Genomic DNA, 21,807 nt, shown 5'->3' with positions numbered 1-21,807 from the left:
TTTGGATTCCAGTTTTCAATTAACATCAGGTGAAGTAAATTACGTAATAAGTTTCAAATACTAATTAATGACAATATATAAATTTAAATTAATATTTGATTCTTCCTTTTGTTTTATTCATCCCTTTTTAAAAAAATAAATTGTTTTTCTTGTCGAAATAATACATGGCTATTTTAAACCTTCCTAAAGATATATGTATGTGAACCTTCCAATCCTCGATTTTTCAATAAAAATCAGAAGTTTTAATACCGCCCATTCAGTGTTTAAAAATGTTTTGTGTGTTCTCAAACATTACGGGTTATGTTAGAATATCAGCGAGAGCAATATGCGTCATAGTTCTCTGTAGCTGAGTCACAATTTGACATATTGTGTATCTACGGAAACAGCTTGGCGAAGGGTGGCAACAGTTTTAGCTTAAGTTATTATGAATGTAAATGTAAAGTGTCCATTACTTAGTTAATCGATGTGTAAATATATTTACAATAAGTAAACAAATTATTAATTAGTGTTTTATTCCTGGTGTTATAAATCTAATAAACTAATTTAAATTTCAAACCAATTTACTTAACCAGTTTCAATCAAAAAAGTTTTGTCTCTCTTAAAATTAATTACGTAATTGATTTAGTTATACAATTTTATCATACAAAATGACAACACAACAAGAAAATAACTGTCCATATCTACCACAGTTTGTTAGTAGAGGGAAACCAATCTTTCAAGTGTATGTACGATAATATTTTATATATAGTGTAGTTAACAGGAAAGTACTGCTAGCATTTGCGGACACCAGCCCGTTACACCAAGTACCAAGTACCAAGATATATTTCTGATGCCAAGCAGTAATGTGAGTACTACTGCGTTCTGAAGTGACGGGCGCAGTGGCGGTACCCCTCAGTAGGGCTAGCACGACAGCGTATATAGATATAATAAAAAATATATGTAATTTATGATTTCATGTTGCTACTCTACTTCGATCTTCGATCGGTTCGCTTTTTTCCTGATTGGTCCCGACTGTTCTTTGAGTATTCATTTTATCACCTGGTTGCTCTGAACCTGATTTTTTGATACCTGCAAAACATAATTTTGTATTAGAAGAACATTTAAAAAATAAATACTAACGGGAAAAATTACATTATTTTTATTTACAAATTCATTTCACCTCAAATGAAAATTCGGACAGTCTTGTAACTTCATTTGTAGGTATAAAGTGCTACTTTTAAAAGTAAGAAACATTTGATAAATGTATGAATTTCAATGTTGTACGTATATTTTATAACTCACCGCCACCCAGTAGTATCTTGACAATAGTGGAAAAGGGAGAATCTATCAAAACTGTAAAAATAAAGCTGACTGTAAAAGCTATCACAAATTGACCGCAGAAGTTGTAAATCTGAAACAAATAAAACAAGTTTAAAAATCACAATCTTAAATTCTAATAAAGCATAAAGCTTTTTAGCAGAGAGAAATTGAAATTGATGATTAACTTTTACAGTTGCTTATAAGAAATGAAAGTATTTTTCGGATCTAACTCGTGTATATTTGTTTTTTGAAACAAAATACGGGTTTGTTGGAAAAAATAAATATAGTATAAATAAATATATATTATGTGTATTAGTAATTTAGACCCGAAAAAAATAGTTTCATTTCCTATGTGTAATAATCGTGAAAACATAAGAACTCGACTTTTGAAGGTTGTAGTTTATATAAAAGTAAACAAACACCTGGTACCATAACCTTTCCAAAAACAATCTTATTTCAATGTAAGATTAAAGTAACTTATTATAATATGTATTACTCATATTCGTACCATGACAAACCTGCCAACCAAATCTATTATTGCTAAAGTGATTGAAAGAACGAATGATTTCCCAATATTGTCTATTCCTTACTAAAAGTAGGAAAGAAATAACGCTATATGAACTATATAGTGCCATCTCTTTCTTTTTTGATGTTTCGAATCGTATTATCATAGTATAATCTTTAAGTACTTAATGTTATTTACACTCAGTGAATCTTAACTGTTAAAAAAAATAAAAGTATGTAATAATAAAATGTATCAAAATTACGTTGTTTTCAATTATTTTTCCGCTTTTTCATGAAGAAAAATAAATAAAACAAGCTGAGTCTTGATAGTCACTTTGCTTTACGAAATAAACATCGCGTATTTTTATATAACGAGAAATTATTTCCTATGTACTATAAAATAAAAAAAAATATTGAAGAGATTCATGTAAATAAATAAATTCAACATAACTTTTAATCAGTAGAAATCAATACTTAGATAATATATTCGAAAATAATATTGTTTCCACTGCGTACGAGTAACTATTTTAAGATTGCTAAATTTGATATAAGAACAATATTACTTTAACTCTGTGACTTTAATGTTATAGTCGCGTCATATTACGAACTGAGTGAATGAATAGTCACAAAGCTGTCAATAAAACATCATAGTTTTAACATTATAATAAGCTTACTATAAGCGCAGCATGGTACGTAAAGTCAATGTAAGGTTAAAGTAATATTGTTTTAAGAGATTGTGGTAGGCCACCAGTACATTTAGAGAAACATTATTTTTGTAAAATCCTGAAAATAATGAACTTTTTTTAAAAGTCCGGCCGGTTATTTTATTTTCTGTTTTAGATCTAATTCGAAAAAAAAAATATAGTCGACCAACATATTTTTTCACTCACAACATTTCCTATAAATACAGGTTGGTCAAGTGGTTCGAGTTTAATCAAATTCAAACTCAAAGCTTTTATTTTGCGTTCTTGAAAGTTTCGTCAATTTTAGTCGAGCGACCAAAAGGGCGTATTTGCAACCTACCAGTCGTCTTCCAAAAGTTAAAGTCGCCAAAAACCTGAATATCCCCGAATGGTCGGCACTGGCACACCGAAAGGAATGGCGTTTTTTGGTGTTGGAGGCCAAGATCTACTTTGGGTCAGTCAGGTGGGTTAGTTGGAAAAGTTTTCTTATTTATTAAATTTGGATTATAATCAATGTTAAACTGTTACAGCGTTTAATTTTCTTTTTTTAAATTAAAGTTTATGTAAGGCTGTATGTACCAAACCGACGTTAAAAGATGTTAATTTAATTTGTACTTTATATCTGACTCTTATTTATTTTAATTTAATCATTCTTTTAATTTTAATTCTTTAAATTTTAATAACTATAACTTCAAAATAGCGTTACGACTAAATCTAGTTTTTTACGATTAGAACCGACTAAATCACGATATTTTTTTAGTGTAATCAGATCTAAGCTAGGTGTTGTGGTTCTCGAGATTGAGAAATGGACAGTAAAATACCCTTATAACTTTTGAACGGCGGACTTTTGCGAGTAGAACCGACTAAATGGCGACTTTTCTGGCTAGTCATATTTCAAAAACTCGACTATGGTCACGCTGGAATAAGGCACACCTTGTTTACATAATTATGAAATAATATGTTGCAATTTTCATGATAGATGATATCACCACAAGAAATCACGCAGTAATTATTAGATCTATGATAATAATATGATAGGAACGTTATTATTAAATGATTCAACATAAAAGATTATTTGTAAAATATTAACAACCTTCACAGAACTACGTTACTAACATCATATACCTACTAGAACTTTTGTTCCATATCTTTTTACAAAACATAATAAATTATTAAAAAATATATAATACTTTTTATCGTACTATCTGATACTTTTGTAGCGGTAGAGCTCCTTGTGAAAGGGTTTGTTCAGGGAAGTACTGCGGGTAGGAATATTACTTTGTGTTCGATATTTGTACTTAGTCATTATAGCAAACTAAAGGAGTTATTTCACAAAATAAAACAATTCAATAATACACGTTCATACAAAGGACATCAACGTCAGCGTAAGGTAACTATAAACTTACCGGCTGAGTGAGAAGGTTCATAAAATCTCTCACAGATGTCCCTTACGGCGAAGAAAACACTCAATGCCAAGGTCTACAACGGACACATAGAAGAAATTCGTCGACTTGGTAATTCGACTAGTTGACTCGAGCTTAGTTGGTAAAGCAATGGGGACGGTATCCCATTTGTAATTTTTTTCTTTAATCATTAATCCGTAATTATTAGAAAACACCAATGATCAAGTTAAAATAATGTAGACAAGTAATATACTTACACAATTTAACACAGAAAAGAAAAAGTGCTGCGACATTGCACCACTTATAACATACTGAATTGGAAAATGGAACAAATATATCCCATACGAAAGGCGAGATGGCAATTTCCACATACGTAGCGACAGGAACCAGTTAATCGGGCCTGAAAGTGTTTAACACCATTATGCACTGGACTCTTTATAGAAAGTGACAGTATCATTTCATTATTGGTACCTACACACCAATCTCATAAACTACATAATAAAATTTTACTAATTAAAATACATCACGTTCAACCATTATTTTGTATATGCGTAGCAAAACTCAAATTTAGTGTATAGAGTGTTAAATGAAATTATTAAACATTTTCCAATTAAGCAATTAAAAAATGAATAAAGAAAAAGCTTTATAGAGTAAATGTAATAGGCATTGCCAGTAAATTTTCAATATATTTAATGTGGCTGGAACGCAAAAACTAATCTATAAATAAACACTAATCAATTCTAAATTTAGATATTTTCGAAATTTCCTGTTTGTTTTTGTTTTTATGTCAACTTCAAGACTCTATAGTTATGAGTTGTAAAATATATTCAAATTGTATAGTTTGCTGTTGTTTTAATTTAAATTTACCATTAGTGTAACCGTAATTTTTTTAATGTAGACAAAAAAAAATCAATGTCAATTTCATAGAAGAAAATAAATACTGTTTTAATTATATTGTAATATAGTACTGTATTTCCATGAGACAACAAAGCTTGGGTTATTTAAGGATAAATCAAATAGGCATTAATTAAAAAAAACATTTGCTCACCTCCGTAACCTTCGGCGCAAGCAAGAATAAGCCAGCCAAGTCCAAGAGCCCACATTGGTCGCATGAATGAATTCACAAAGTTGTCATAGATCTGCTTATCAAACTCAATATTTTTAAAAGGTTCGCAGGCGTATAACGCCAACCACAATACGGCTATGCTTACGACCCATAATATACAATTGATGACCTGTAAAACAATAATTTTTGTGTCATTCCTTATTTAATTATGCACGCTTTGCCCGAGACAGTAAAAATTCGCAGTAACAGACATTCTGCATATGGATCTTTTAATTCAGCTACAACGATGCCACACGGTAGTGGCCTGTGCTTTGCGTTGTCGCATCGCTATGAGTTGAATGCACCGAGTTCCACATAAGCAGTGCGATGTCGACCCGTAACGCAGCACTTCTCCCCGCTTCGTTTGAGAGATTCCACACGGGCGTTGCGTCGTCGTAACCGCGTTGTGCTATTATTTCAACGGACTGAGCGCCACACGAGCTGTTCCGTCGACTCGCGCGCTGTTTCAATGCACCGTGTGGCATGTCGTTCTGGTTTATATGTAGTAAAACGCAGTTACGACGACGCAACACCCGTGTGGAATCTCCCTTTCTTGACCACTTATACGATACGCACGAGTTCCAACGCAACGCGCCGTTTCAACGCGCCATGTGACATTTAAGCGTAAAACACACCGAAAGCGGGTGCGGGACGGGCGCAGGTCGGGTCCCGTGCACGCGCGTGGTTTGTTGTCGTCCACAGAGATAGACGAAATTACACGCGCCGCGCTCCCGACTCGACACGGGCACGACCCGCACTCGCTTTCTGTGTGCTTCACGCTTTAGTTCTAATTTTATACACGGTACAATGTAGCGTTATATTCAAGCGTCAAAACACCGACGCAGTACATCTTGTGGCACCGACACACTCGTCGAATTTTCATACATTTACTATGATGGGCTATCGTATAGTTTATTGCGAAAAAGATCGAGATGTGGAATTATATTTACATTAATTCGAAAAAGGAGCATTAATTTTCACTTTTCACTTGTACTTTAACTAACGGTCTAAACTTACCCTTGGCAGTCGAATATTATTTTCTCGCCAAAAGTGGATCAAGTACCCGAAGCACATTCCAACCAAAAAAGGTGAACATCTTGTTAATGTATTGAAGTAATAATTTCTAAAGTATCTATCAGTCTCTTCTAGAGACAATCTGAAATAAAAAAAAAAATATAGAAATTTGTATAAATGTACAGTGAGAGTCGTGTAAATAACTTAACCCTTTCATGGACAGTAACGGCGGTTACCGTAAAATGAAAAATTCGAATATGGACAGTACGGGCTATATCGTTTCGATATATGGATCTTATAAAAACTACTACGGATTTTACTACGCGAGCTCCAAGTGCTTTCTTTGTAGTTGTCGCCTACTGCTTCTCCATAGTGAAGTATCAACAATGTACTGACAAAATTGAATGATTTATTTGAGATACATTTGTGGACGTTACACACACATATTTAATATGTGCACACCAAGACAGTGCGGTGAATACCGACGTGTTTGTATGAGGTGATGTAAGACCGGACATGTCAGTGCGTCGCCAGCGACTGCCTTTTGTGGTTGTGTAGTTTGTTGTCGCGCTGGAACTTTCTGACAGTAAAAAAATCCCTCAAATGTAAAGTTTTTTAGTAATTCAATAAACCAATAATGTGTACTGCAGAAACCCTATTCTATAAAAAATAATAATGAAACGTGTTTTCGCATTTAAAGTCAGGTTAGTTAGGTAAGTTATTTCTGCCATCTTGGTGAAACGAATTAATTAATTTTCGTTTAAATCTGATGAATAACTGAACGATACATACAGTATACTATTAGTAATCAAAACCACCTCTCTTACTACTTTCCAAGATTGTGATTAAATTATTCAAATGATAAATAAATAACCTTCATCACTGCTTAAATATAATCTAATTAGTAATTATTTCTTTTGGAATTGTTAGTACATAATAACTTTTATTTGTCTTCTTATACTGCAAGGGTTACGCTATTTTACGGTGTACGCTATTTTAATGTATAGACTTAGACTTTTTTTGCTGAAATAAATGAAATAAAATCACTGCACCGCTGGCATGGCCGTACTTACTCGTATTTACGCACAATAAACATTTGCAAGAACAGTTTACTGTGCTGCTATGAAGGTGACGGGATCAGCCGTCAGTAATAATTATGTTGAATCAACATGGTCACTACAGCATTAAGAAAAGTAGTTACTTTTAACGTTAACGTTTAACGTTCTAACGTTTTCTTAACGTTTTAACGTTAAGAAAAGTAGTTACTTTCGAAGTGTGCGATAAAAATTCAATCTAACAAATATTTATAATCCAGTTATATACTAAAAAATATATCATCTATGAATTTAATAAATTTGTTCAGAACATTAAATATATTAATATTTAAACAATTTATTTGCAGATCATTGTTTTTGATTCAGCCGTATCGAAGGAATTTTCTTTGTGTTCAGTATTTGTGTTAACAATTATAACAAACTGGTAGTGATAGTAAAACATAGTGATATTCATTAAACTTAATAATACAATTACTAAAGCGTCATTTCTAGTCAGCCGCAGGTAGATAGCTATAAAGGTACCTAGCTGTGTGAAGAAAAACTTTCTTAAATTTCTGATAGATGGCGCTATGGCAATAAAATCGATAAAAATCTATTGGTAATACAATACTTACACAGGTCGCGCAGAAGTACCAGTAAAATTATTCAAGAAGTTGTAAATTGATGAAGCCGTGAGAGAAAGTAATAACGCACCAATTAAAGCTGACCAGGCAAGAATCTTTTTTCCTGACAATACCCAGAATAAAATCAATGGAGACAGAATGTGTAGTTGCATGTCAATTGCTAAATACCAGGAATGAGGTATACACTGAAAGTAAACATAATATTCAAACCAACTCCTGAACATTCGTAAACTAACGCTAACTATGGCATTGTACAGTGTTCATTAATTAATAATTAATATTCTATGTTACATAACAAAAATTTCCAAACATTCGGTGAGTGAGATGAAAAATTGATAATCACTTGAAATGGTAGAAAAAAAAACGAAAATTACAAGAAATTTCTACATTATTTGACAATACGATCACAAAACGCCAATACGTACCATTGGATGAACATAATTTTGCACATAAAGTAATGTTGACCACCAATTTACTCTACACTCTTCAGTCATGGAAGCTTGTGTATGCCAGTAAGGACCGTCGTGAATGTAATGAAATACACCAACTTGTAGCAAAATAGCAGTGACTAGTAGAGGAAACATTCGTAGAATTCGGTTGAGGTAAAATAAGTGGAGGTTGTTTAGTAGTTTCACTGTAAACAAAAAAAATCATGAAGACAAATTCTGATTAAATCCGTACACTGAAATGCCTATGAATTTTATACTGTTAAAATCGTCCTTTAGAGGAGGATTTAGGAATTATGTTTTGGAGATCATTAGATCATAGATCTCCAAAACATAAGTCACCAACAAAAAAAAACAGGAAATAAGCAATAGCAGGATGAGACCGAACCACTGATGTGCTAAATACCAACTTATATTAAGAGATAATATAGTGTTAGTATAATGATATTATATAGATAGTATAATAAAAATAAAATTAAAATAAAATTAAAAATAAAGGTATTTAATTAATAACTATTGTAACTATAGTGAAAAAATAAGGTGGTTTACATCAATATTAGACATAACTGGTTGAAAGACTGTACCACCTCAGTCAACCGTGACCATGGGACCTGTAAAGGGCCCGAAACGTCGGTTTGTTTGAAAAAAAAATATATACGCGATTTAAATCCGGAAAAATAGTTTCATTTCATATGTGTAACAATTGCGAAAACCTAAAAACTCGATAGATAATATAGTATTAGTAGTAAAATACACGAGAAAATAGCAAATTAAAGTAAAATACCAAATTAAACCGTACATAAGATAATTGAAATTTCTTTTTATTCAATAGTGAAAAAACTCTTTGGTTCATTCATTAAATATCGCGAAAGCTATTGTAACCATGTTGCAACCCTAACAACCGTGATCAGGATCACGGCAGCAAAACAGGAAACTTCCGGTCCACATATTTATTTAACGTGAAGCAAAAGGTAAAGTAAAGAAAAAACCCTTATCGGGCTGTATTATGTTGAATTACAGATAGACTGTTATTCGCTTGTTATAGTCGATACATGATTTACATTGATTGTATTATGATTAAACTTGAAAAGAATAAAAAAAAATTAGACAATTTGATTTAGTAGTATCCGCTATTGCGGTCAAGCAGGAGTGACCGTCGAAGGAAATAAAATAAGAATGTGAAGGAAAATGGAACAATTGAAAATTTTAAATTTAATTATGATTAGAAGAAGAAAAACGATACGACATGAATGGAGAGAGGCGATACAAAAAGGTGGGATGACGGTGTAAGGAGGTCACACCGTCACAGTAATGTCCGGAAATGAGTGGTTTTTAAATTTTATTAGTTTTTTAGATATGGCAATTATAAAAAATAACGCACAAGATATAATGTCGCTAAGCGTCTTCTATTTTGAAATATTGATTTAATTATATATAAATAGTGACCATGATATTTTATTCCGTGTACAAAAAAGACAGAACATAGAACATTTTCACATTCTTTTGTTTGACATTTGCAGGGTTGCCAATTTTCATAAAATTTTAAAAAGTCATGTAGTTGTTGTTGACAGTTTTATGGCTAGATAAAATGTGTGATGTAATTACAAGGTAAAATTTTGACTTAAATATCAGAATTGTGAATGTTACGACGTTCTAATGATTACTAATTGCGTTATTGTCTTCTTTAATCTTATGTACTGGTAATACTATCAAATCAATTTTTATACATATATCGCACCCTTAGTAATATAAGGGCACAATCCAAAAAAAGTAGATTTTTGGGAAATCGCGTATAGATTCTAGATTCCTACATTACACCTATTTTTTCAAATAACATGCTTATTATTTAAGTTATAAATATGAAATTTGGCAGATTTGTTCTTTGATAAATGTATTATAAATAGCAATAAAAAAAAAATAATATAAATAAATTCCATAAGTTTCAAGCAAGTTAAAAAAACACTTTCAAGTTAGACCCATATAGTACAAAAAATATAACAGAAATATGGAGCTATATAAGTTTGATCCCATTTATTATTTAAGTCCCTATCAATTCCCAAATTTCCCAAAAATCTACTTTTTTTGGATTGTGCCCTTATATTACTAAGGGTGCGATATAATAAATATAGACAGTAAATAAATATAGGTGGATTGGATATATAGTACCGAATTAAAACTTTGAAATATATTTCCTCTTTGTATTTTTAATGGACATAGTTCTAAATTATATATGTATTTAAAAAAAATTGACAATTCTAATGAACCTATCCCAGCCCAGCAGTTGGACGAATAATGGCCCGATAATGATTTAAATGAAACAAGTTCGGTTATTTATCGCATAAGCGACGTTTTATCATGAACTTAACCGATCGGATATCGAAGTTATAACAGGTAAAAGAACTAATATTAATTGCTATTTCGGTAACTACTCTAGCAAACCATAAAGTTTTTAATGCCTGAGTCTGTCATTTAAAAAAAATAAACAACTTCAAAAATACGTCACGAAAATCGTGTGTGTTATTGACCGGGCTGGTGATTTCGGTGTTTATTTATTGAAAACATACCGTAAGTAGCGTTTTTAAAGTTTACCCTGAATATAAATGTTTATAAACTATACTTTAAGTAGTAATTTAATGGTAAACGTTAGAACCACTCAAACTGAAAATTATCATATTTATCCAAGTACACCAAAAATTTCATTAGTGCTTTTTAAGTGCAGGATTTGCGGAGTATTACTGCATTTTATTTGAGACGTTTTGTTGGTAATACGGAGGGTATTTATTTAGCAATGCAGAATAATAATTTTTATTTATAAAAACTTGTATTTAAACTGAATTCTTTACTAATTTGCGAAACCAAATAGCCGCCATTTTGCGGTAGGAGGAGCGCATCGCGTGGGCGGTTAGGGGACTGGTTTGTAATTGTAGCTTTCGGGAAACATAGATGTCGGTAGTTAATTCCACTTTGCCGTACGCTTCAGGAAAGATGAAGCGAACCGCTTCGTGCTAATGAGTGGTCAATGACATGAGGATGAAAGATCCGGTAACACCAATAATCATAATCACTGCACCTGGTTATATAAATATTACAGTCAAAATTATTAAAAATATACTTACTATTGCTAAGTTTTCCAAAAGACGTGTAGACGATAAGCAAACCGCTGAGCGTAAAGAAAGTGTCTACAGCTAGTGGAGCTGCAGTAATCCATATCGCACGAAATGACATACCCCACTGGAACAAATAATTATATATATAATATACATATATAGTACATAATACAATAGTATCTTCTTATTCTTAATTTTAAAATTTTGGTAATGGTTGGTTGTTTGGTTGAAAGTATTAATTTTTGTCTACGAGCTCTTACGACACTAATTAATAAATAACATCGTAAATATATTCCCGGCGTTATACCCGTAATTGCCTTGGTTTTCTATGGAGGACAATAACGCAGCGGCGTTTTCTAACACAAGAGAGACATGCCACCAATCGAATTTTAATTTTTCTTTGTTTTGTTTGAAAAAATAATGTCTGCCTGAATCATAATGATTACGGGTAGGTACATATCCGTGAAAACGTTAGTTGAAATTAAGGAGAGATGTATTATTCATTATAATAATAAAAATTAATGTACCTCAAAATAGTCCAAATTATTTAGAACAGGTGGTAAAGTAATAAATGTGTGCCCGATTACAACCCAGGCCATAGATAATGCTCTGACGCCATCGACACATTCTAAAGCTCCGCGAACTGGTTTATATGTGATGAGGCGACGAGCATTTGTATATACTGAGAACGATTGATAAATTGTATTTAAGGATTTCGGATCTGAAATTAATAGAAAACAATTTAATACCAAACATGTTAAAAATAAAAATTAATAGATAGTTTCCTGTAAATTGGAAATGAAACTATTTTTTCAGAGACAAATGTCACATTACTCGTATGTCTTAGCGAACTATGAAGCACATTGCTCTTGCCGATATTCTGCCTAATAAACCTAATAACTCGATAAATATACTGGATTTAGAGCCGAAAAAAATACCCGGCAATGCTTAAGAAACTATAGTACTAGGCAAACTAGAAGAAAAAATAACTCGTGGGAGTTCTCCAACGCAAAAAAATATACAATTAACATTATCAAAACGTGCTGAGAATAGTGAGACTGGAAAGAGCTAACAAAAAAGCAGCGAAAATGTAAACTGAATGGACACATGTTCAGCTCTTGAGAGCTGCACACCAATTGGAAAATTATGTAGAATATTTAACTACTAAAACCGATTTTAAGAAGCCGAACTTTATTACATTGATATTTATACGTATTGTTATAATAAATTAAATAAAAAATATTAATAAAGAGACATTAAGTTAACGAAAGAATGTTTAGAAATATCAGACGAATAAATCCACAGAAAAATTTTAAATCGTTTCGTTGATCCAAAATATCAAACTTAATAAAATGTGATAAAAAATAAATTCCATTTCAATGATTGTAAGGTGTATTTTTAATTATTTTCAAATTAACTTTAGTTTCGATCAAATCACATTTCAAGATAAGATTCAATTCGGTCCAATAAGTTTTTTCCAATAATTTTAAAGGTTCAAAATATCTAGATGCTAATACAGAGATGTTTGCTATGCTATTGCTATAGCTTTGATTTATCTATTGATATAACTATATTATAGAAACTTACCTCGTTTCCAAATAATCGTATTCCAAATATCATAGCTTGTGCTAAGAATGGTCACTAAACCAATTAAACTGAAGACTACTCTAAAAAAAAATCCTTCATTAGATGCGTAAATGTAAACACATTTTGGTAATATCCAATCTGTTACGGATAAAAAAATAATCCTGGATTACAGTAAAATGTTGTTACATGGTGTACAATGCAGATGTCAGAAAAATAATGCAAAAGTACTTACATAGCCACATAAACCCCTGGTGCCCAGGGTTTATCATTTTTAAATCGGCAATATATTTCCTCACTTTCCAACAACCCACTTCCAATGAGAATCGGTAGCGCCTGTCTTAGGGAGCAAGGTTTCGGTATGCAAACAGCCACAGTAAAATGTAAACCTAAATCCGTTCTAAAAAGCAAAAATACATAGTAAATGTCAACATTTCTAAGTATCTAATCTTGATATTTACCAAAATAACATGCATCTCTCAAAAGGAATCTACTCAGTAACCATATTTTTTCACGTTAACTCTTACCTTATAGATTTTTTACTTTCTATTCCACCCAAAGCTAGTAAATCTTGTCGTATTCTTTGGAATGAGTTTATTTTATCTTTTAAATTCTCAGCAGCTTTGTTTATATTTTCCAATTCAATTGTATCTCCTAAGCTCGCAAGCCCTGGCGATCCAGTTCTTACTAGACAATACTTCCCATCAATAACCATGTCATCAACTTCTCTGTTAATACCAAGGCATTGACGGTAGTTTCCTAGGTCCAGAAGATTGAATTGTAGGATCCCTCTTGGAATTCTTGGACCCGCCTCGAGAACTGTAAGATAGGTTTTCGTTATTTTATACGTCTTATTTTTTCTTTTGTTAAAATTACGTTTATTATTTGACGCTTAATATATTTTGTATTTTGTTGCTATTTTCTATAGCACAGTTGGCCGAGGAATGTACGTTCTACTAAAAATATTGAGTTTTTATTGTGTTTTTATATACTAGTTTAATATACAGCAATAATTATAATATATAATAAAAGTTACGATTGCTTTACGGTGCTTTGTGTCGTACGGTGTTAATGCTTTATGTCTTAATTTGTCCCGTAGGAATCACTCTGTTTCTCATTTACGAGAGACAGCTGAAAAGTAATCTTTCTTGACTGTTTCCAATTATAAAATGATACTGGCCATTATCGTGACTTATTCCATGTTAAAGACACTATTTTTTGACACTATGTGACACTATTTTGCTTTTAACGTTTCGCTTTTCATGAACAACATTTTGAAACAAAAAAACCTACTTTTTTAACACTATAATGATTCTGTAATAACAAATGAAATGTATATTTAATGGATATTGAAAAAAAATTATCAAGATCGTCTCAGCCTCCTCGTATTTGCAGATTGATACAAATTTATAAATTCAATCTTTTTACAGTACTTACATGTCATTCTCAGAAGCGTATCGTTCAAAGCCAAATATTCTAGTTGTTTTGCACAAAGCTCAGGATCTAAAGCTTCCTCGTATATATTTGGATCAAAGGCTGGATGTGCGGGGTCCCTTTCGATAACCGTAGCATCGATTAACACTAAAGAGCTAAATATTATAATAATAATATTAATTAACATCATTTTAAGAATGTCAAATAATCACTAGTAACAAAAATAGCGAAGTAGGTACTAATTACACCTGTCGCGCGTTTAATATTAGTAATGCTGTCAGAAACAAATGTTAGTAAGACTTCGTGAAATCAGAGTGAATTTCAAGTTTTAATCTTATCCGTGCAAATTATTAGAAATAATCCTCATTGTTATCTTAATATTAACGTCAAATAGACAATACAGAACAGCGATCGTCCTTTTTAAACACGTTCAGACTGGGAACAAAATTGCCATTATTAGCTGTCCGGCGAGAAAAATTCTCACATGGCCACCGGTGGTACATTATCACTCCATCAACCAAAAAATGTATCGGGGCGGGGTGTGCCATCGGTGGACACGGCAAAATTATGCTTTATCTCTTTCTAATTAACCTACTTTTTGCCGTACTGGCCGTTTTAATACAATTGATCAGAAAAAATTTGCCATGTTTATTCTCGTTTTTCTGTTAAGTACATTTCTAGTTCTATTTTCAAATAAATATTTTTTTAACCTTAATTTTTTTTTACTGCCTTACACAATATCAATATAATGAACTACATTATGAAAATTTGACAGTTGCACTGGGCGGAAGCATTACATTTAGCACTTTCTCTCATGGCAGCGTGGGTTTCTTAGTATACCAAAGCCAAGTGCTGTGTGGCCACCGGTGGTACACAGCACACACAGGTGGGACCGCCGGTCTGAACATGTTAAAATGTTTACTTACTCATAAAAAAAATAGTAATTGCGTTCTTACACGTTAGTACGTTGTAGTCCACGAGTTTCGAGTTATAAATAGCAATTTATTAAAAATAATATAATAACTTGTTTTTTATACCTTTCGTTTCATTAATTTTCAGCCCTGTATTACCTGCTGCTGGATCCTTCTTTTTCTCATGCCAAACTTTCCGATCCTGTGTTTACTATGTCGTCTATCCTGCAATTGGATGACGTGGATTTCTTCAGCCTGTAATAAAATATGATTTTAAGTTGTAATTAGGGTCTCAGGTGCGAGACGATAGCACCTGGGAAATTATTCATAAAGTTTAAATTGTGGAGACAGTGAGATAACCCATTAAAACTCCTGTTAAGGCGGGCTAAGTTAAAAAAAAATTAGCAATTGATCTGTAGTAACACAAATTTAGAATTTTTGCACCTATTACATAAAGTGCAACATAGACAACCTCTGTATAATTTGGTATTTAGTATACATTCCGGTTTTTTTTATAATACCTAGGGATGGGACGAATAAGTCGTGCGTCTGGTGGTAAGCGACACGCCTTTCCGTAGCAGTTTCAGTGCCATCCAGAGCTTAAAATCGCAAAGATCTGAGGGGCATTACCACTGCGCCTATCACTCCGAGATATAATACAAGTCCCATGTGGTTGTAATTTCTCCAGCACCCTTACCCTTCAAAATTGAAACGCTGTAATGCTCACTTTACTGCTTGGCGACATAAATAATACCTATGACTTTAATTTAAAGTTTCTTACATTTGGCAAAGTTTGGAAACAATACATTTCGCTAACGGTAAAAGAAAACTTGATTAAAAATGTTGAAGACGGTTCAAATCCTTGGAAGGCGTGTGAATTTCCCAACCCGCATTAACCCAGTGTGATGGACTAGTTGGACTTATTAGGTCAGCAGTAAGATATACAATAGGTTATTAATGATGATGAGTTGAGATTAAGCAACTGTAGAAGTAGCTGTACGTAATAAAGATGCACTTTTATTCAATAGTACTGCATGTAGGACAGGTACAAGATACACAGAAAATGAAAAGTATAATATATCAAAATTGATTTCTGATTTAGGATGGAATTAGCAACGTAAGTTTATCTTTTTATTGATTAAATTATAACAAGTAGATAAACTATGTACGTCTTATCTATGATTTAGCATGCGGATACGTCGTCGAAAATCGATGATCAGGTCAATCAATATCTTTCGTAATTTAAAATAAATTTATGACTCGGCAAATTTCGTGATGACTCGGCAAATTTAGTGATTATTAAAACGATGAATCATACCTATAATTTATGAATTCCATTATGGTTATACAGGATCAATATATTTATTATTTATGTGATAATGCTTAGAATAATTAAAAAGTAATTTGATTTTACTCAAAGATAGGAAGATAAAAGAAAGGGAATGCCAAGATATTACGTAACGAAGTTTATATGACGCATACTAAATCAAATAAAACACGTCATAATTCTAGTAACATTTGGAGTACCACATTTTGATATACATAATAAAATAAATTTGCAGTTTACAAAATATTTTTACATAGTATTGTAAAGTTAACATTATCGAGTTCTTAGGTTTTCGCGATTGTTATACATAGGAAATGAAACTATTTTTCCGGATTTAAATCGCTTTGTTTTTTCAAACAAACCGACGATTCCGGCCCTTTACAGGTCCCATGGTCACGGTTGACTGAGGTGGTACAGTCTACAACCATTTATGTCTAATATTAATGCAAACCACACTATTTTTTCACTTTAGTTACAATAGTTATTAATTAAATACCTTATTTTTAATTTTACAAAGAAAACATCCCAATTTACGCTACATTAAGTTTTACAAATTATGTTATGGAATGAATTTCTATTAAGTCTAATTTATTATTAATTAATAATAGAAATTAGAACAAACTAAAACATATTAATTAGTACTGCAGTCTTATGTCAGTTTGGGATTCATCAGAGGAAACACTGGATCCCAAACTGGTGGTACGGAGAAACCATCTTCCCTGTTGAAATTAGGATGTTTTTTAATTTCAATGGCCTCTCGCAGCATCCTGGGTAGCTAACGGACTTCTTTTGTAAGGACCTGGGGTTTGTCAAACTTCATTGAACGTGTAGGTTTATTCATGACATGCTCGCAGCCTGCAGACTTGTTTACGCGTCGGTGTTTGACATCAGCTATATGTTCTTTGACGCGGGTACAAATACTTCGCTTCTTTTGTCCAATATAAGAGAGACCGCACTCCCAGTCAAGCTTGTAAACTCCTGCATCCAGGATGCTGCGAGAGGCCATTGAAATTAAAAAAACATTCTAATTTCAAGTCTAATATTAATGAAATCCACCATGGTTTGCATTAATATTAGACATAACTGGTTGAAGACTGTGCCACTTCAGTACCTGTAAAGGGCCCAAAATGTGGGTTTGTTTGAAAAAAACAAATATACGCCATTTAAATCCGGAAAAATAGTTTTATTTCCTAAGTTAACATTATATTACTAGCTTGTGCCCGAGACTACGTCTGCGTAGATCAAGCACTTCGAGTAGCCTATTGTATTATACTAATTTTCATAGCTTTCGCTCCCTGTTTAAGATAATTTTTTGTGACAAAAAGAAGCCTATGTCCTTCTTTTAGGTCCCAGAATTCATCAGTATTGGTGTTTGATGAATGACTGATTATAGAGTTTCTTTCGCATTTCTAATATTAGTATGGTTAAAAATGATACTATCTAAATAGCTTTCAGTCTAGTATATGGCTGTGTTGCTAAAGGAGAACGGCCCAATTACAAGTACATAGCATTCCGAGATTTGACTTCCTATTAGCTTACAATTAAGATGCCGGCGAAAATAGGCCAACACGTTGCTAAAGAAAAACATGACGCGTATTACTCCTCATTAAATGAAACGTGTCCTGGATCTTGTCAAGTGGCACCCGGTTCTCTCACATAGAATGAAGTCGAGTCACTGATGTAAATTGCTTTGCCTGCAGTGCTCATTTATTACGATAAAAGGATACGTGTTTCGACATTGTAATCATCAGAATTTTGCAGGAACGCCTTTAGGAGTTTACATTCCACTTTTGGTATAACATAATTCCCAGTTTCACGTAATCGAGACCCTGAATAATGAATGCATTGGAGATAAGCCTCGTCATGAGCACGCCAACTCTCTCGGTTCTGTATCCCCCGCATCCAGACGTTGCCGGCCACATTCTACAGATCGTTCATCCATCTTGTCGCAGGGCGTTCAACACAACGTTTGCCTTGATGTGGTCACCACATTAGAACAAGTCTACTCCATCGGCCATCAGCTCTCCTGCAGACATGTCCGGTCCACTGCCATTTAAGCTTGCGTATTTTGGGAGCTATGTCGGCCACTTATCCGCTCACGCGATGCGCTCATCCTACCGCAAAATGGCGGCTATTTGGTTTCGCAAATTAGAAAAGGATTCAGTTTAAATACAAGTTTTTATAAATAAAAATTATTATTCTGCATTGCTAAATAAATACCCTCCGTACTACAACAAAAACATCTCAAATAAAATGCAGTAATACACCGCAAATCCTAAAAGGTTGTTTATTTTTTTAAATGACAGACCAAGGCATTAAAAACTTTACGGTTTGCTAGAGTAGTTACCGAAATAGCAATTAATATTAGTTCTTTTACCTGTTATAACTTCTATATCCGATAAATCGGTATAAAATCATCACCGTCACCTCTAGGTGTGTACGTCTACGGCTGCATGTATCGCGTGAGCGAATAAGTTCTCCGTCATCTGACTTCATTAGAAATTCGGTCCATCAGAGAATCCCCAAGCATGGCTCACTCACTCGTACGCTGAGTGACTTTAAATTTGTGGATGAAAACTGAATAATGATCGGTCAAATTTATTTGTAATCAAATTGGCCTATGGAGTTTTCTGTTAAGCGATTGTCTTTTGTCATAAATTTATTACAACGATGACTTGTTATTCTAAAGTCATATCGAGGTTATCATTGAGTGTATATTATACATTAAGTTTTTCTGACGGCTATACGGGTTTTTTTAAATGGGACAGTATGGGGAAATCTGAAATCATAGAAGATACAACGAAACTGTCTTGGGAACCATTAAGTCTGTTTTTGTGAAAAGAATTTTGGCTTAGTCAATTTTTTGGTCAAGGGTGAGTTGTCCATAATAAGCAATAAAAAAAATAGTTAATTTTATTCATTGTATGAAAAACATTTAATAAAATTTAACTTGGTATCTAGTCACAGTTTTATTGTAATACTGTGGTCTAGTAGATACATTTTTTGGCACAATATAGAACAGAAGGAGGAAAATGTTTGGATATTTGTTACGTAATGACAAATTTGTGAGAGTGATAATTGACGGGAGGATGGAAGGGAAAAAAAAGAGAGGGGAGTAAGAATGACGTATAGTGAACAAATAAAGTAGAAGATCAAAGTGAGCAGTTATAAAGAGGTCACGGAACTGGCTATGAACCACGAGGATTGGAGGAGGCTACACCAACAAGAGCCTGGCTTTTAAATAGAATGATGAGAAAACATTCGTACAAGTCTACTGATGGAAAATAGATGGACGTTCTTTGACTCATTCATGGACATTACTTAAATAATACCGCATACAAAAATGTTACTATATTGTCTTTGCGCCATGCTTAATATTGATTCAGTTCATTACTGACAGCTGATCCCGTCAACATACTTTTTTTAATATATAATACTAAGTGACGGGACGAGCAAATTGAGCGACTGGTAGTAAGCGACACGCCTGTCCATAACAGTTGCAATACCACTCAGAGCTTTAAATCACTACAATCTGAGGGGCGCTGCCACTGCGCCGAATATCCCGCGACATAAGTTGACAAGTCCCATGTGCCAGTAATTTTACTAGCACCCTTACACTGCGAAACCGAAACGCAGTAATGGGTATACTGGCAGTACTTCCCTGGACGAACTCTTTCACGAGGAACTCTACTGCACATACTTATATAACAGAAAGTACGGCAATGACAGTAGTAGGATAATTGCCCTTATATTGAATTAGTACTAAAAATATGAACGTATTAGAGATAAAAATTGGGTTCAAACTTACTTTTGCTGTCAGAAAGTTCAATGACACTGACATGTACTTGTATCACCTCATACCAACATGTCGATGTCCGGTGTTACTATACATAAATGTGTGCGCATTTGAATTTTATTAGTACGTTGTTTATACGTCTCTATGCAGAAGCAGTAGGCGGCAACTACACAAAAAGAACTTGGAAATCGTACAGTAAAGCCAATAGTTGGTTCTAATGAGATCCATGCGAGTATAGCTAAATGGGGAACCCCGTAGTATTATATTGTGATATTTAATTTTACGCTATACGTCATAGTTGTCCATAAACGGGTTACTAATTTATCTGTGAGATAAAAAAATGAATTATATTTTCAAAGAGAACAGGAAACCGGCAATGTTACGACGACAGCGAACCACAAACGAGATCTGCTACGGTACGGCTCCAAAGATATTGCTTTGTCCTTTGTAGTTTTGTTTGTTTTTGTTTCGAAGTGTGGACTATACTATATATTGTATGTTTCGACAAATTTGGCGCGTTTATCAAATAATATAATGAACTTGGTACTTGATGTAATGGGCTGGTGTCCGCAACTCGACGTCAAGGCCTTTATTTTGCGTGTAGTAATGTAATACAATTTTTATTTTATTTTATTTGGCAAAGCTACAGAAACAAGAGAAGAAACACAAACTAAAAATTTTACTATAACATGTAGATGCATAAAAAAAGTAAGTCAATTTTTATTCCTTTTACAGCCATGCACAACATTTGAATAAGGAATAATTACGTTGAAAAGCGCTTAACTTCCTGCTTAAAATGAGACTTCAGAAAAACTTACGACAACAGAAAAAAAGTACACAGAAACACAACTCAATATTAATGAATAGTTATCTGTCATAGATTCTACAGTTATTCATAATAATAAAGATTTGTGTATAATTTAAAATAAAACAATATTTTTGGATCTAATTCTTTGTTTTTTTCAAGAAAATCAGTCAGTGATTTGAATAAAAAAAATGTACGTTATTTAATAACAACAATATCAATAAACATTTTATTTTGGACTTATTATCCGTACAGGTCGTTAGTAAAATCTCAAAATTACGTTAGTAACTTTAAATTATCCTAATATCTTCACCTAATTCAAATATTTTCGGGAGCCATTTTGTATGTTTCCCTTTCTAATGCCTATAAAAAGGACAATCGACTTATCCTTAACAACCTTCAGGATGCCATTGGTGCTGTTCCGAATTCTTCGAAGTACGGAAGTTGTTCGTTTTCTGATGATGCCATAATAATCATTACAATGCGCTTCCGCGATCATTTCTGATGCGCTGCAGAATCGAGGAGCCCCATCAGCATCTATAAGGCATTATTATATTGCACCCGAGGGGCATCAACAGCGCAGTTAACCCTCAGATTGCAGGATTTAGTACATCCGAAAAACAGTTTAATTTCCTATGTGGAACAATCGTGAAAACACAACATCTGTATTACCTTATATTAGTTAAAAATATCGTAAAATTAAACTCTCTG

At 33.0% G+C, this 21,807-nt stretch overlaps 1 protein-coding gene across 1 annotated transcript; it reads right to left on the bottom strand.

Annotated features, from left to right (window-relative positions):
- Window positions 1-866: 866 nt before the first annotated feature.
- On the bottom strand, window positions 867-18,437 carry LOC113227061 (nose resistant to fluoxetine protein 6-like). Its single transcript, XM_026459935.1, has 14 exons — window positions 18,373-18,437; window positions 14,261-14,412; window positions 13,351-13,642; window positions 13,059-13,223; window positions 12,827-12,906; window positions 11,767-11,960; window positions 11,249-11,363; window positions 8,112-8,320; window positions 7,678-7,871; window positions 6,012-6,150; window positions 4,938-5,124; window positions 4,147-4,289; window positions 1,282-1,390; window positions 867-1,068 (listed from the first exon to the last, which is right to left on the bottom strand). The coding sequence occupies exons 1-14, from the start codon at window positions 18,435-18,437 to the stop codon at window positions 953-955; spliced, it is 2,160 nt and encodes a 719-aa protein (XP_026315720.1). The 3' UTR covers window positions 867-952.
- Between the last annotated feature and the right edge of the window lie 3,370 nt (window positions 18,438-21,807).

This window comes from Hyposmocoma kahamanoa, unplaced genomic scaffold (assembly GCF_003589595.1).
Source record: "Hyposmocoma kahamanoa isolate Upper Pololo Valley unplaced genomic scaffold, ASM358959v1 202, whole genome shotgun sequence".
In the NCBI taxonomy this organism is placed as follows: domain Eukaryota; kingdom Metazoa; phylum Arthropoda; class Insecta; order Lepidoptera; family Cosmopterigidae; genus Hyposmocoma; species Hyposmocoma kahamanoa.
This window is presented reverse-complemented; position numbering and strand designations above follow the sequence as displayed.

Excerpts from the sequence above, each read along its gene's own strand:
- LOC113227061 (XM_026459935.1), bottom strand. The coding sequence starts at position 18,437 with ATGGATGAACGATCTGTAGAATGTGGCCGGCAACGTCTGGATGCGGGG. Across the intron at positions 11,364-11,766 it reads ATAATTTGGACTATTTTGAG|TGGGGTATGTCATTTCGTGC; the intron begins GTACATTAATTT and ends TATTTGTTCCAG. Across the intron at positions 4,290-4,937 it reads TTGCGCCGAAGGTTACGGAG|GCCCGATTAACTGGTTCCTG; the intron begins GTGAGCAAATGT and ends AAACACTTTCAG.